Source organism: Hyla sarda, chromosome 4 (assembly GCF_029499605.1).
Source record: "Hyla sarda isolate aHylSar1 chromosome 4, aHylSar1.hap1, whole genome shotgun sequence".
NCBI classification, from domain to species: Eukaryota; Metazoa; Chordata; class Amphibia; order Anura; family Hylidae; genus Hyla; species Hyla sarda.
In genome coordinates this window covers 268450309-268464550 of record NC_079192.1, presented here as the reverse complement: position 1 = coordinate 268464550, position 14242 = coordinate 268450309, and the positions used below count along the sequence as shown (strand labels likewise).

Below are 14242 nucleotides of genomic sequence, written 5' to 3'. Positions count from 1 at the left end.
GGGCATTTACAGCCCTAGGGGCAATCTTCATTCTGTTGATCCATCTCCTATCACAGATCATTACCACAATCACTGGTCCTTAGGCCACATTCTATTTTATCCTGCACTGCTGAGCTACACCCCAAATGTATTGGTCACATGATTGTGATGTGACATCATCACAAGTCCTGCAGTTCCAGCATGAAGCAGAAGTTCCTGGTCGGGCAGTCACTGCTGTTGTGTGTAAAGATCTCTGCTCCTCAGTGACTGTCAGACCAGGACCTGCTCTGTATCTGCTAGATGCAGTACATGTTGGGGCTGAGATCAGCAGTGCTGGAGAATGTGGGTAAAGGATGTGTGATGATGATGACTGGAGTAAGAAAATTTACAGTTACATGTTCCCTATATAAAATGGAGCTCAGGTCCATGAGTATTTATGAACTTGGAAGTTGCACATGGCAGAGTCGGACTGCTAGAAGAGTGCACCAAGGAGCTGGAAATGCCCCCCAGTGCACCAAGTACTTCATTTGCATCTTTAGATTTTCAAGCATATTTTTGGAACAGCGCAATGTAGGAAAAAACGATTGTATTTAGAAGTCTTTCACCCAGCAGTCATACATACAGTATATTCTTATAGTAAGTGCCCCAATTCCAAAAGACCTGAATACTTGTGGTAGGTGCTGGGAGTTATATAACTTGCCTTCCAGTGGAAAAGTAAAGCATCAATAGAATATGATACTGCCTGAGCTGCAAAGGGCAAGCATCATTATGTCTAACAATGATGGTCATATCTCCTATACCATTAACAAATAAAATAACAGATAAAGTACTTGTACTAAAATTGGCTTAACCCCCACCCACCTTTGGCGGCTTTGACTGACTGACTAAGGTGTATGGTAGCCTCTCTGATTTTCCGGAGGCAAGGGTCAGATGTGTGTGAATTTTCCTCCCCAACAGTATTGTTTTAGGAAGGATAAACTAGCAAAAGAGGAGTCAGGCTGCGACTTACCCCTCCCCATAGACAACACAAGAGTATGGAGAGGTCAGGAAAGATAACTATCAGCCAACAGTTATTGAAAATGTTTGGAGATGCTTTGTTTTGAACTGAGATTACTGAGATTGAGGAATTGTGTTTTTCTTAAATATTCCTAATATAGGTCCATTCAGTGGTGCAGTGAACTAGTATACCATATGAGAATCCTATAAAATTGGGACCACCATAGTATTCATGCTCAACACCAAGAAGTCACCATATCTTCCTGCCACTTATGGTATCAACAAAGAATTACACAGATCATGAAGCTTAGCTATCTCTACTAGATTGTGTACACTATACAACTGCACTTTAATGTATTAATCTGCTACCCAGACTACAGCTAACTGTAAATGTGTAGTTCATGGAAATTATACAGTATTATATAAGAGCCCCAGATGAACACTTCATGTGAAGAATCTAAAAGTGAATGTCCTGAGCAGAAGAAGTATATGAGCAATACTGACCATGAACATTACAAATACCCATTTTTGACCTCAGAAGCAAAAAAATAAAAAGGATAAATGAATGTCATCTAGTAGAAGCAAACAAACCACATTATTGGTGTAATAAAATAGTAATTCATATCTCCTGTATAATGAACTTAATCAATCTCTGCAATCTATAAAAATAGGAAAATGTAAATAAACACAAAGTAAAAGTTTAATGGGAAGAAATCAAATACACTACAAGAACATGTTACAGGTCTCTATTTCTAGGTGAGTTAAAATTTGGATTTCAGAATCTTAAGGTTGGAAAACTTTTTTGTCCTCAACAGTAAGGTAGTGCGGTGGTGCCGCCTAGTGACAATAAATAACATTGTCTGTATAGCAGCAGGAAAAGGTACATGATATGGAGAAAAGTATCGAGACACATCACTTTATTGTTGCATTTAGGTGTTTCATTCAGCTCCATTTCCATGGGTGTATATAATCCAGTACCGACCAATGCCCGTCTACCATAACAAACATTTTTGAAAGACTGGGTTGTTCTAAAGAGCTTACTGAATTGTACCGAATGGTACTGTAATAGGATGACACAATTGGTTACTGTCTGGCTCAAGAAGGTAAGCAGTAATGCTGTGCATCTTCTCTTAACTCCTTATGATCCCCTGGTTGGGCGCTCTGCACCTCACTAAGTCAGTGTTGTGCCAAATCTAAATCAGCCCTCAAATCCGGAACTAAATTGATGATTTATTTATAGAGTAATGGCACAAGGGGACATTATTACACAGTTAGGGGTACAAAGTCTGAATTTTTATGTTGTAAGGTGCACAGAGGGGCATTTTTAAACTGTAAAGGGCAAATATGGCAATATTACTTTGTAGCGGAATAATGGTGGCCATTATTACAGTGTGGTGCATTAAAAGCAGAACTGTTGCTGTGTGGGGCCTAAAAGAGCAATTACTGATTGGAGGCACTAAGAAGATCACTATTAGTGTGTGGGTCCTATCACTGTATGAAGTGCGCAAAGGGACTCAATTAGTTTTTTAGGCACAAAATCAGGTACTTTTACTGTGTGTTACACTTGTACAATCTGGGAAACAACTAAATTTTGGGTAACTATTATTCTGGGGGCACCATATCTGACGCTATTGTTGTTAGGGGTTCTGCCTGTGAAGAACATTTTCATATAGTTGTGACTCTATTACTTCTGAAGTATGGCATTTGGGGACACAGTAGATAATGTACAGGAGTGCAGTAGAGAATGTACAGTTATGGTGATTGGTGGGCAAATACCATTAAAGAATTGTGGGGTAACAGCAGGGAGGAGCTAGTGTAGGTTCGAAAAGTGGGTAACTATATATTTCTAAGCAGTGAAATCTGCAGGTGCACTTTGTGGCAAAAAATTTTTTTTATGGTCGTCTAAGGTGGATAGAAAAGATGGGAAAAGTGAACAACTCCAATCAGAGAAGAATGATATAACTGCACTATAATTACTTATACTGTTATATATGCATAGAGCTGGTAACTCATTGGCCTTTGCCTAGTGGTTTTTATTTAGTAATATTATGATGGTATTACTTGTTATTATTGAGTCTTGATGGTGGTATTATTTGGGTCATTTATTGTGGTATTATATTTAATATCATTCTTTGAACAATGAGTGAATACATTGATAATATGTGACCATGTTGTTAGTACAATACAGTGGTCCCTCAACATACTATGGTAATTCGTTCCAAACGAGCCATCATTTGTCGAATCCATCGCATGTTGAGGGATTTGTGCAATGTAAAGTATAGGAAGCTGTACTCACCTGTCCCCGCCGCTCGAGATGGTGTCCCCGGGCCTCCGCTGGGCTCTCCGCTGTCTTCTCCGGTCCTCTGCTGTCTTCTCCGGTCCTCTGCTTTCTTCTCCGGTCCTCTGCTTTCTTCTGCAAGGCCTTACTGGGCCTGGGTAGCGACGTCATTAAGCATCTGCGTACGCCATTCCTATTGGATGACGAGCGCAGCAGTGTATTGACGTCATCGGAGAGGGCCGAGAAGACACCGGAAGACCAGCGCTGGACCCGGAGGGCACCCCGGAGCATCGTGGAGGGGTAAGTAATACTTACCGCACCACACGGGGAACATTAAGCTACTATCCGGCAGCAGCTTAAGCATTTGGCGCTGCCAGATAGCACTTAATGCGATGGCCCCGACATAAAAAAGCATCGTATGCCGATGCTGACATCGACTTGCGATGGCCTCTGAGAGGCCATCGTATGTCGATTTCATCATATGTCGGGGCCATCGTAGGTCGGGGGGTCACTGAATTCTATAAAATTCAGCCCCAATTTAACTTTTGTCACACTTTGAAGCCATACTCACATCAATCTATGGGCCTAAACTTGCCTTTATATGCCTTTGGTTTATACAAAGACATAGAGCATTTTGTGGATTCATTAGCAATTTGTAAGAAAAACATATGATAGCATATTCCATAAGATGCTTTATTACAGACATCCTCCTGTTTGTATGGTGGTGCCATGTATTGTCACACAGCAAACTATATGGATAGGCTTAGTGCACATAGCTCTGCTTACTGAAACTTGATATTAACAAAACCAAAAAACTCAGAAAACCAGAAATGACATTTTTGACCTTGTCCCTTGACCTTGTAATTTGAATTACACTAATTAATACATGTCATTTACTTCCAAGTAAAAAAAATATTAATGTGTCTGGCTCCAAGGTGTTTGGTCAATTTGAATTGTCTCAGGTCTCAAGTTACATAAGTATAATGGCTCCATTTGCAGTAGATAAAACAGACCCATTTTAATCTTGGCTAAACATTCTCATGCACATAAGGATGTTATGTCCTCTGGGAGGCTCTTCGGCCTTCAATGGAAAACACTTAAAGACGGGTAGTAGAAAATCTGGATACATTACGAACACAATTCCTTACCTTATAATCAATCCAGACGTCCATTGACTAATGCAGGAAGCATTAACATGCTGAGCTATATTATTTATAACGGGTGAGGAATAGATTACAAACCTTTTAAAAGCACATCAGCTATGTCTCGACAAACCTTACCATTAATTCACCACTTATAAAGAAAAGCTTATGGGAAATGTAATTATTTTGTAAGTATGTTTCATTCAAATGGGTTCCATTGCTTTATGTTCTTCTAAGAATGGAATTCATGAAACGGTTATTAAATATCTTCAGAGTTAAAAAATATTTTTAGCTCAAAATTGCAGTCTGAAAGAGTCCATTTACAATGTTATAGCAATATAACTGTGGCCATAACTAAACATTTGTATAAGCGACTAAAAAAAAAAAAGGTCTCTGCAAAGTGATCTCCCAAGGTTACAAACTGCAGCTTGTTGGTTTAACTCAGTGGTCTCAAGCTGTGGCCCTCCAGATGTTGCAAAACTTCAACTCCCAGTATGTACTGGCAGCCGTTGAGCCAATGGCTGAATGGGCATGCTGGAAGTTGAAGTTTTGAAATATCTGGAGGGCCACAGTTTGAGACCACTGGTTTAACTGATCACTGGATACTGCAAATATTCCCCATACAGTGGATTTATTTTTTGCCCTGCTTCATAACAAGTAAAAAGGGTTATCCACCATAAAGGGATTTTAGTACACCCCTGCCAGACAGTAATGGACATGCATAGGAAGGATCTATGCTTTTCTTGGGGCTAAATGGCTATGTTGTGAGATTACCATAACGCTGTGGATATCTTTTTGTGAACTAGGTATTTCCTGTTGGAGTTCGTTCTCTCAAACGTCACATCCCATAGTTCCTTGTTTGTAAGTGTGAGGTCACTTTCCTTCCTCCCATACATCAGCCACCCTGCCCATTGAAATATGATATGAGTTGCATTCCATTCAAAAGACCAGTGTTTTCTAACCAGGATGCCTCCAGCTGTTGCAAAATGATCTCTCTTCCACCCAGCCTTCGCTCCACCCATTGAAGTAGGACAGGCTCCCTTTGCACACCTGACTAGTGATGTCATGTCTCTGTCACACTGTAATCTGGAAAAACCTGAGATATGAGTAAGTTTGTATGCTGTTAAAAATAAATATTGGGGCGAAAATCACAGAAGAATTGCGAGCCCAGCCATCAAAGACAGGTACAGATACTATATTATAAACTACACTAACTGTAGCATAGTCAAATAAAATAAAGTCCTGGAATACCCCTTTAAGGCTTGTTTACCTCTCTAATCTGTTGTCCAAAAATGTAGAGAATTTTTAAATAATTATAAAAATTGTAATAGAATCATCACCCATACAATTAAAACTACAGGCAGCTGAAGTGAACAACATTGATTGCAGCTTGCTGCATGTGGGACTGCATAGCCACTGACCAGAGTGCCAATGCTGACTACACATGTTGAGCATGTCAACTGCACTATAGAGTAAGGCTGCATTCACATTAAGTTTTGAGCTTACTGGAACTGGATCTGGCTGGGGGTAGTGAAAACCGGGCACTCCGGTATCCCAGCCGGACCCAGCCCATATCTCATTAATTTCAATGAGCTGACCGGAGTCAGATAGTGACTCCGGCCGGCTCATTTTTTCCCCGTATCCTGTTTTGTGACCAGACCTAAAACCGCGGCATACCACTGTATTAGATCCTGTCAGAAAACCCGAATACGGGGCAAAAATAAGCCGACTGGAGTCACAATCTGACTTCTGTCGGCTCATTGAAATTAATGAGAAACAGGCCTGGTCCGGTAATGAATGAGATACAGGCCGAGTTCCCGTAAGCTCAAAACATAATGTGAATGCAGCCTAATAGAAAAGATGGCCTAGTCTGGTTTGGTCAAAGACCCTAAGCATAAGCGTCATTTACGCAAGTAAAATACGTCCCTAGGATGCATATGGAAATGGGATAATATGGTTGAGGCATTACAATGTTCTAGGCAATGTTATACCACCTACATATACCACCCACCTAAAAACTGTAGACACCTTCATGGCAATGGTAATCCTTAATTGGCCTCTTTAGGCAGGATAATGTGCCCAACCACACTGCAACAACTGTTCAGGAATGGTTAAGGTAACAAAGAACAAATTTCAAAGAATTCAATATGTTGCCCTCATGGCTTGGCCTCTGACTTTAGTCTTTCCAAATCATGTCCAGTCAGCTGAATTTACCACACGTGGCTCCAGTCAAGGTGTATAAACATCTCAAAGATGATCAAGCGAAATAGGAGACCCCAGAGTGAAATTTTACGTGTCCTAACAAAGGGTCCGGATACTTATGTCTGAGGAAAATTCTAGTGTTTCCTTTTTAATAAAAATGGAAACACTTTTAAAGTTCTGTTTTTACTTGGTCATTATGGAGTATTGTGTGAAGAATGATGAGGAGAAACTTGTTTTTTATATTAGCACAAGGCTGCAACATAACAAAACGTAAAAAAAAAAAGGTGTGAACCTTTTTCAAATGCATTGTATAGACAATAACTGAAGGTGACAGATTTGAGTGTTGCTGTGTAAGGCTGCATTCACACTTCATTTTTAAATTACAGGTGCCGGATTCGGCTGAGGGAGGGGAAAACCGGGCGCTCCTGTACCCCAGCCGGATCAGCGCTGAAATTCATTTACTTTAATGAGCCGACCGGAGTCAAACGGTGACTCCGGTCGCCTCATTTTTGACCTGTATTCGGTTTCCTGACCGGAACTAAAACCGTAGTATACTACGGTTTTAGGTCCGGCCACAAAACCGCATACGGGTCAAAAATAAGCCGACCGGAGTCATCGTTTGACTCCGGTCAGCTCATTAAAGTAAATGGATTTCAGCGCTGGTCTGGCTGGGGTACGGGAGCGCCCGGTTTTCCCCTTCCTCAGCCGTATCCGGAACCCGTAGTGTAAAAACGAAGTGTGAATGCAGCCTAAGAGAAATAGAAAGGCAAAAGATTTGAATGGACAAAGAGCATGCATATTGGATCATTGAGCAGAGAAAACATTGCTTGGTCAGATGCATCCAGAATGCATTTTTACCATGTTGACAGGAGGTTCATAATTTGGCGCAAGCAGCATGAATTGATGTATCTTTCCTGCGAGGTGTCAGTAGTTTAGGCTGGTGGAAATGGTGTAATGGTGTAGGCAGAGGCAACTCTCCCATTAGACAAGTTAGGCTGCCACCTAAGGCCTCACACTTAATGGGGCCTCGTAGACACCTAACTCGCCCTCCAGAGTAAGTGGTGATGTGTACATTTCCGGCCAGTCCTGGACTCATTTAACAATAAGCATGTCTTACATACGCGCTTATAGTTAAATACGACACCCCTCCCTGTCATTTTCTCTTGTTGCGGCCTGCGATATGCTGACAGCTCCAAGAGGCCCGAGTGTCCTCATATCATCATGTGCTGGAGCACAGACCGGTGGATGAAGAGAGAAGAAAACACCACACTGCGGACCACGGGAGCCAGGTAAGTATCTTGGTTTGTTTGCTAATATATGCATTTATGTTAGTTATTTAACTTGTGGTAGATACTTTAAGCAGGACAATGAACTATTTTACAAGTTTCATATAGCCATGTATTGTTCTAGGAAAATCATTGTAAGTTTTCCTTGTTTCTCTGCTTTCATACTCTTAATCTATAGACTTTCTCTGCGAAGAATGGGATGCTCAGAGCATGTCAATATCTTCATCTCTTTTGTTAGAACCGTGAGAAGCTATCCTGTCCAATGTTTCTGCAGAACAAATTACCTAGAAGAATCTATGCCACCATTATTTTTGTCGCTCTGAAGGCAAAACATAAGTTCAATGGACTACTAGATGAGTGTCCAGTAGCCATTCAATGTATATAGGAAGTAGTGTTGATCGGCATAGGCCATATTCGAATTCGCGATATTTTGCAAATATATGGACGAATATTCATCATATATTCGCTAAATTTGCATATTCGTAATATTCACAGTATATTTTCGCATATGCGAAAATTTAAATATGTGAAAATTTGCATATGCTAATTTTCGTATATGCGAAAATTCGCACACCAGTCTCATACAGTAGTATTAGAGCCTTCTTTACACCATACAAGCTGGAAGCAGAGAGGGTTGATCACTGTGATATGTACTGTGAAAAAAAAAAAATATATATATAAACGAATATTCGTGATTGCGAATATATAGTGCTATATTCGCGAATATTCTATATTCGCGAATAAAATTCGCATTGCGAATATTCGCGAGCAACACTAAGGAAGTACAATGGAGGTCTGATCCTATATAAAACAATGGAAAATACTTACTAGATGTAATGATTTTGATGAAGTTATACAAAACTCATATATTTTTGCCTGTTTTGTAAACTCTACTTTTGTCATCACATATGTAGATCAGACTATCCAAAGTACTAATATATGTATTTACAATCTACTACAATGTTTGATGAAGGCTGGGTCATGGTACAACCTGAACCCATTGACGGATGTTCAATTTGTCCAGTAGATTATTACAACTATAATTCCATATAATTTATAACACATCATTTTTATGTACAGTGGTCCCTCAAGTTACAATATTAATTGGTTCCAGGACGACCATTGTATGGTGAAACCATTGTATGTTGAGACCAGAACTCTATGGAAACCTGGTAATTGGTTCTGAAGCCACCAAAATGTCATCCAAAAATAGGAAAAAGTGATGATTATAGAAAAATAAATAGATAACTAATATAGATAAAGCAAATCCTTACATATACAGGTATATGGCTGTCCGGACATGCTGGGAGTTGTAGTTTTGCAACAGCTGGAGGCACCCTCGTTGGGAAACACTGGTCTATGTAAAGGACAGGGGCTTCTTCAGGGTCCTGTATAGTACACGTAATGTCCTAAAAAAGTGGAGCCGCCCTCACCTGTTGTCCAAAGGAGCAGCTAACCATGGCATAGGTTAAAAGAAGTACAGAACATGTAACACCTCCCTATACTGTAGGGGGCGCTACCAGACACCAGTCAGTGCATACACTTCAGTAATACAAGGGTTTTACCAGTCAAATGTCCATTCTGATTGGTCGGCTCTTTGAGCCATTGACATGTTTCACAGATCTGGACTGTCTCCATCATTGTATGTTGAGTCTGGTTTCAAGTTACAATGTTCCAGAAAAGACCATTGTATGTTGAAACTATTGTATGTTGAGGCCATTGTAAGTTGAGGGATCACCGTACTATATTATTTTCAAACCCTACAAACCTATTTGAACACGCCAACATTTACAATTACCAGGATATATAAAATGTATAATCCGCAAGAGTCTGAACCAGAACTTAGATTCCCTGGAATATAAGAGAGAAAGCTGTAATATGCCACCACTCATTAATCCTTGTTTTTATCATTGTGACTGAATGATGGTAAATTGTGATATTAAAGCCCAGCTTTTAAATTAAATATCCAGCCAACTGCTAAAATACAGCAGCCAAAACATGATACTTACTGTATTCTAACTATTCCTTCTGTTCATATACAGCATGGCTGCTGAAGTATGTTGTGTACTTATCCTACATCTATAATCATGCCCCATGCAAAAAAGTATCATGCCATAATATATGCAATGTGTGGAGCCCCTGTCAAACAAATCATCTCATCCCTTGGATCCCAAGAAGGGATACGGAGGACATAACATTTTCAGACAGCTGTGATATGACAATGGATTGGATTTGAAAGAAGAAAAAAAAAAAAGAGAGAAAACCTCTCACGGGGAAGAAAAAAAAATCTTTGACAGGATCTGATCCCATTCTTGGCACTAGGTATTCGGCTCTTGAACAGCTGTCTGAAATATGCTTTAAAGGGGTTATCCAGGGAAAAACTTTTTTTTATATATATCAACTGGCTCCAGAAAGTTAAACAGATTTGTAAATTACTTCTATTAAAAAATCTTAATCCTTTCAGTACTTATGAGCTTCTGAAGTTTAGGTTGTTCTTTTCTGTCTAAGTGATCTTTGATGACACCTGTCTCGGGAACCGCCCAGTTTAGAAGAGGTTTGCCATGGGAATTTGCTTCTAAACTGGGCGATTCCAGAGACACGTGTCATCAGAGATTACTTAGACAGAAAAGAACAACCCTAACTTCGGAAGCTCATAAGTACTGAAAGGATTAAGATTTTTTAATAGAAGTAATTTACAAATCTGTTTAACTTTCTGGAGCCAGTTGATATATACAGTGATCCCTCAACTTACAATGGCCTCAACATACAATAGTTTCAACATACAATGGTCTTTTCTGGAACATTGTAACTTGAAACCAGACTCAACATACAATGATGGGGACAGTCCAGATCTGTGAAACCTGTCAATGGCTAAAAGAGCCGACCAATCAGAAAGGACATTTGACTGGTAAAATCCCTGTATTACTGAAGTGTATGCACTGACTGGTGTCTGGTAGCGCCCCCTACAGTATAGGGAGGTATTACATGTTCTGTACTTCTTTTAACCTATGCCATGGTTAGCTGCTCCTTTGGACAACAGGTGATCGTGGCTCCATTTAACTTTTTTTAGGACATTTTGTGTACTGTACAGGACCCTGAAGAAGCTACTGTCCTCTACATAGACCAGTGTTTCCCAACGAGGGTGCCTCCAGCTGTTGCAAAACTACAACTCCCAGCATGCCCGGACAGCCGAAGGCTGTCCGGGCATGCTGGGAGTTGTAGTTTTGCAACAGCTGGAGGCACTCTGGTTGGAAAACGCTGAAATAGACAGTGATTTACAGCTCCCAGCAGATCTTTATTACCTGTATATGGAAGGATTTGCTTTATCTATATTAGTTATCTACTTATTTTTCTATAATCCTCACTTTTTCCTATTTTGGATGACATTTTGGGGGCTTCAGAACCAATTACCAGGTTTCCATAGAGTTCTGGTCTCAACATACAATGGTTTCAACATACAATGGTCGCCCTGGAACCAATTAATATTGTAACTTGAGGGACCACTGTATAAAAAAGTTTTTTCCTGGAATGCCCCTTTAACCGCAGTCAAACCTGAATTTTGAGTTTGCAAGTAATATACTTCAAATAGAAATGAAACATAGAACATTGATATGAAGCACTGTAACACAGCTCTGGTGTATTATAACAGCATGTGCTATGTAGAAAATGTCCCTTTATTCACAACATATTCACAATGCATTTAATAATGCCAATAAAGCATGTACTCGATGTGCAGCAGTGATTCATCGTAGTTTTAGTTAAAATTTAACCCAGAATTTAATAAAACTGTAAAAAAAATTGCCCTAGATTTTGTTACAGACACTTTTATAACATTGTTCAGTAAAAATAGCCATGTTATAAAGATTCTGGGAGCAGCTCAATTAAAGTGAGTGTACACATTCACTGACACTGTGTCATTTAACTCCTTGAGGACCGGGCCATTTTTCATTTTTGCACTTTTGTTTTTTCCTTCTCCCCTATTAAAAATCATAACGCTTTCAAATTTTTTAACCTACAGACCCATATGAGGGCTTGTTTTTTGCGCCACCAATTTTTTACACAATGAACTTTGCTCCGTGTGCATCGGATGTCATGGGTGCCACAGACGAGATTGTGGCGGTCCCCAGCAGCGGCACCCCCCCGTGATCAGATATCTTATCCCCTATCCTTTGGATAAGATGTCTAGTTGCCCCTTTAAACTTGAAGGTACCCTGAGGTGCAGACATGAAAATCACCACTGGGAACTCCTTCAATACTGTTGAAAAACCATTCCAGGTGACTGCCTTATGAGGATTATTGTAGAAAAAAATAAACCATAGAACATAAAGGTGTGTCCAAACTTTTGACTGATACTGTACGGATGACAGTTTTTACATGAAAACATGTACACCTAGACATTGCGCTCTGTTATCGACAGGGAATACAGCCATCTAGGCTACAAGAGGAATTTGGCATTATGGATGCTCTATAATGCCTAATAGAAGTTATTGTAGATATTCACTTTCAAGATATTTGACTTGATTTTAATCTGTTTTAGTCACTCCATTACATGAATGTTAACACACTTACCACTAAAATGACACTTGACTGTGGAACAACTAGATTTTCGACTTCAACATCTGTATCCTCTGAGGCCAACAGATTCAGTGGTTGGTCGTGAGTTGATCGAGGAAAAGCTGGTTTTACGAACATAGGATGAATATATTTGCTTATTTTCATGTGGGTTGGAGAATGAAAATTACGTTCAAGCATTGTATGTCTTTCTAGATCTAAGCTCTTTTCAATGCTTTGCACATGACTGTAAATAAATCTGGGTTTCCCGATCCTCTTCTCCCGTACTGCCAACACATGATCATTGTCTCCAGAGAAGCACTCTGTTGGGAAAGAAAAATAAGTCAATGAAATATAAGTGGAGTTCAGAAATAAAAAATCTGGTGTAATATGTTGTACAAATTATCTGCCATATGTTCAAGCAAAGATATATTTTTCCCTTCAACACTTAAAATGAGCTTCATGATATCTTGTTAGAATGATAACAGCAGAATAGTTGTTGTTTCCATAAAGAATATACTTATTGCCACACAGATGTTTCTAAATCTGTAGTACAAGTTGGACAACTAAATCAACAAAAACAATTAAAAGAAGATTCCACAATTCTTAACCTAGTGGATATTTGTGGAATTGGCCATCTAATATTTCTTAAAGGGGTACTCCGGTACTCCAGTGTTCTAAACATTTTGTTCAGAACGCTCGGAGCCGGAGGGTGTGATTGTAATGTCACTGCCAAGCCCCCTTGTGATGTCACACCACGCCCACTCCATTCATGTCTATGGGAGGGTGCGTTTCGGTTGATACGCCCCTTGCCATAGACATGAATGGAGGGGGCATGGTGTGATTTCACACGGGGGTGCAGCAGCAGGCCCCCCAATCAGACCTCTTATCCCCTATCCATCTAATCCATTGGATAAGGGATAAGATGTCTAGCAGCGGAGTACCCCTTTAAGTTAATAAGTTGTCTGTTCAAAATCTGCTACCGATATAGCATGGAGCAAGGCAATAAGGAAACAACTAGACAAGACTGGGGAGATGTTTGTAATCACAGAAAGGGCAAATATGTGCAAATTATACAAAAAAAAAAGAGTTCCATGGATATAAAAAATTAAAAAGAAACAAATCCATGCTATCTTGGGTTTCTTTAAGTCTAAAGCAGAGTTTCTCAATTCCATTCCTCACGGCCTGGTAATAATTTCAAGATATTCCATACAAAGGAATACTTGTGGTGATCATAAATATATCAGAAATTCATAACCTGTTGGTTAAGTCCATGGCTTTGTTATGCCCTTAAAAAATTGGTGCAGATTTTTTATGCAGATGTTAGCACTTCAATTCTACTTAAAATGCATCAGATTTTACAAATCCGATTCACATGCAGCAGTTTTTCCAATGTGTAAGTAGACTACCAGCACAATTTGTTAAATCTGCAACTGTCACAGGCTGTGTGTGGATTTGTTGTGGATTCCCCCATTGTTTTAAATGAAATTCTGCAAAAAGAAAAAACAAACAAACAAAAAAAATAAAAATAAATAAACAAGCGTTCAACCTTGAAAAAGGTAAACCTGTATCAAAATGCACATAAATTCCAAGTTTTTGCTTCGGAAATTTTTTGTAGCAAATTCAGTACATCTGAACATACCCTCACAGTTTTTTCTTTAATTTATTTTTTCATAGATTTACAGTCTGGATTCTTGAATGGAAAATCTGCAATGGAAGGGCAAAGTGGATGAGATATTAAAGGAGATGTCCGGTGTAGACTTTTTCTATTACATCCTGCCCGGGCAGCAAAAAAAGACAAAACAAAC

The 14242-nt window shown here is 39.5% G+C and overlaps 1 protein-coding gene across 2 annotated transcripts in view; it reads right to left on the bottom strand.

Annotated features, from left to right (window-relative positions):
- PTPRR (protein tyrosine phosphatase receptor type R) overlaps positions 1-14242 on the bottom strand; it is a 182217-nt gene that overhangs the window by 139586 nt on the left and 28389 nt on the right. For both annotated transcript variants that reach the window (XM_056574125.1, XM_056574126.1), the window contains exon 3: positions 12453-12757. In XM_056574125.1, the coding sequence (XP_056430100.1) occupies positions 12453-12757 (305 nt within the window). The remainder of the gene's footprint in view (positions 1-12452; positions 12758-14242) is intronic.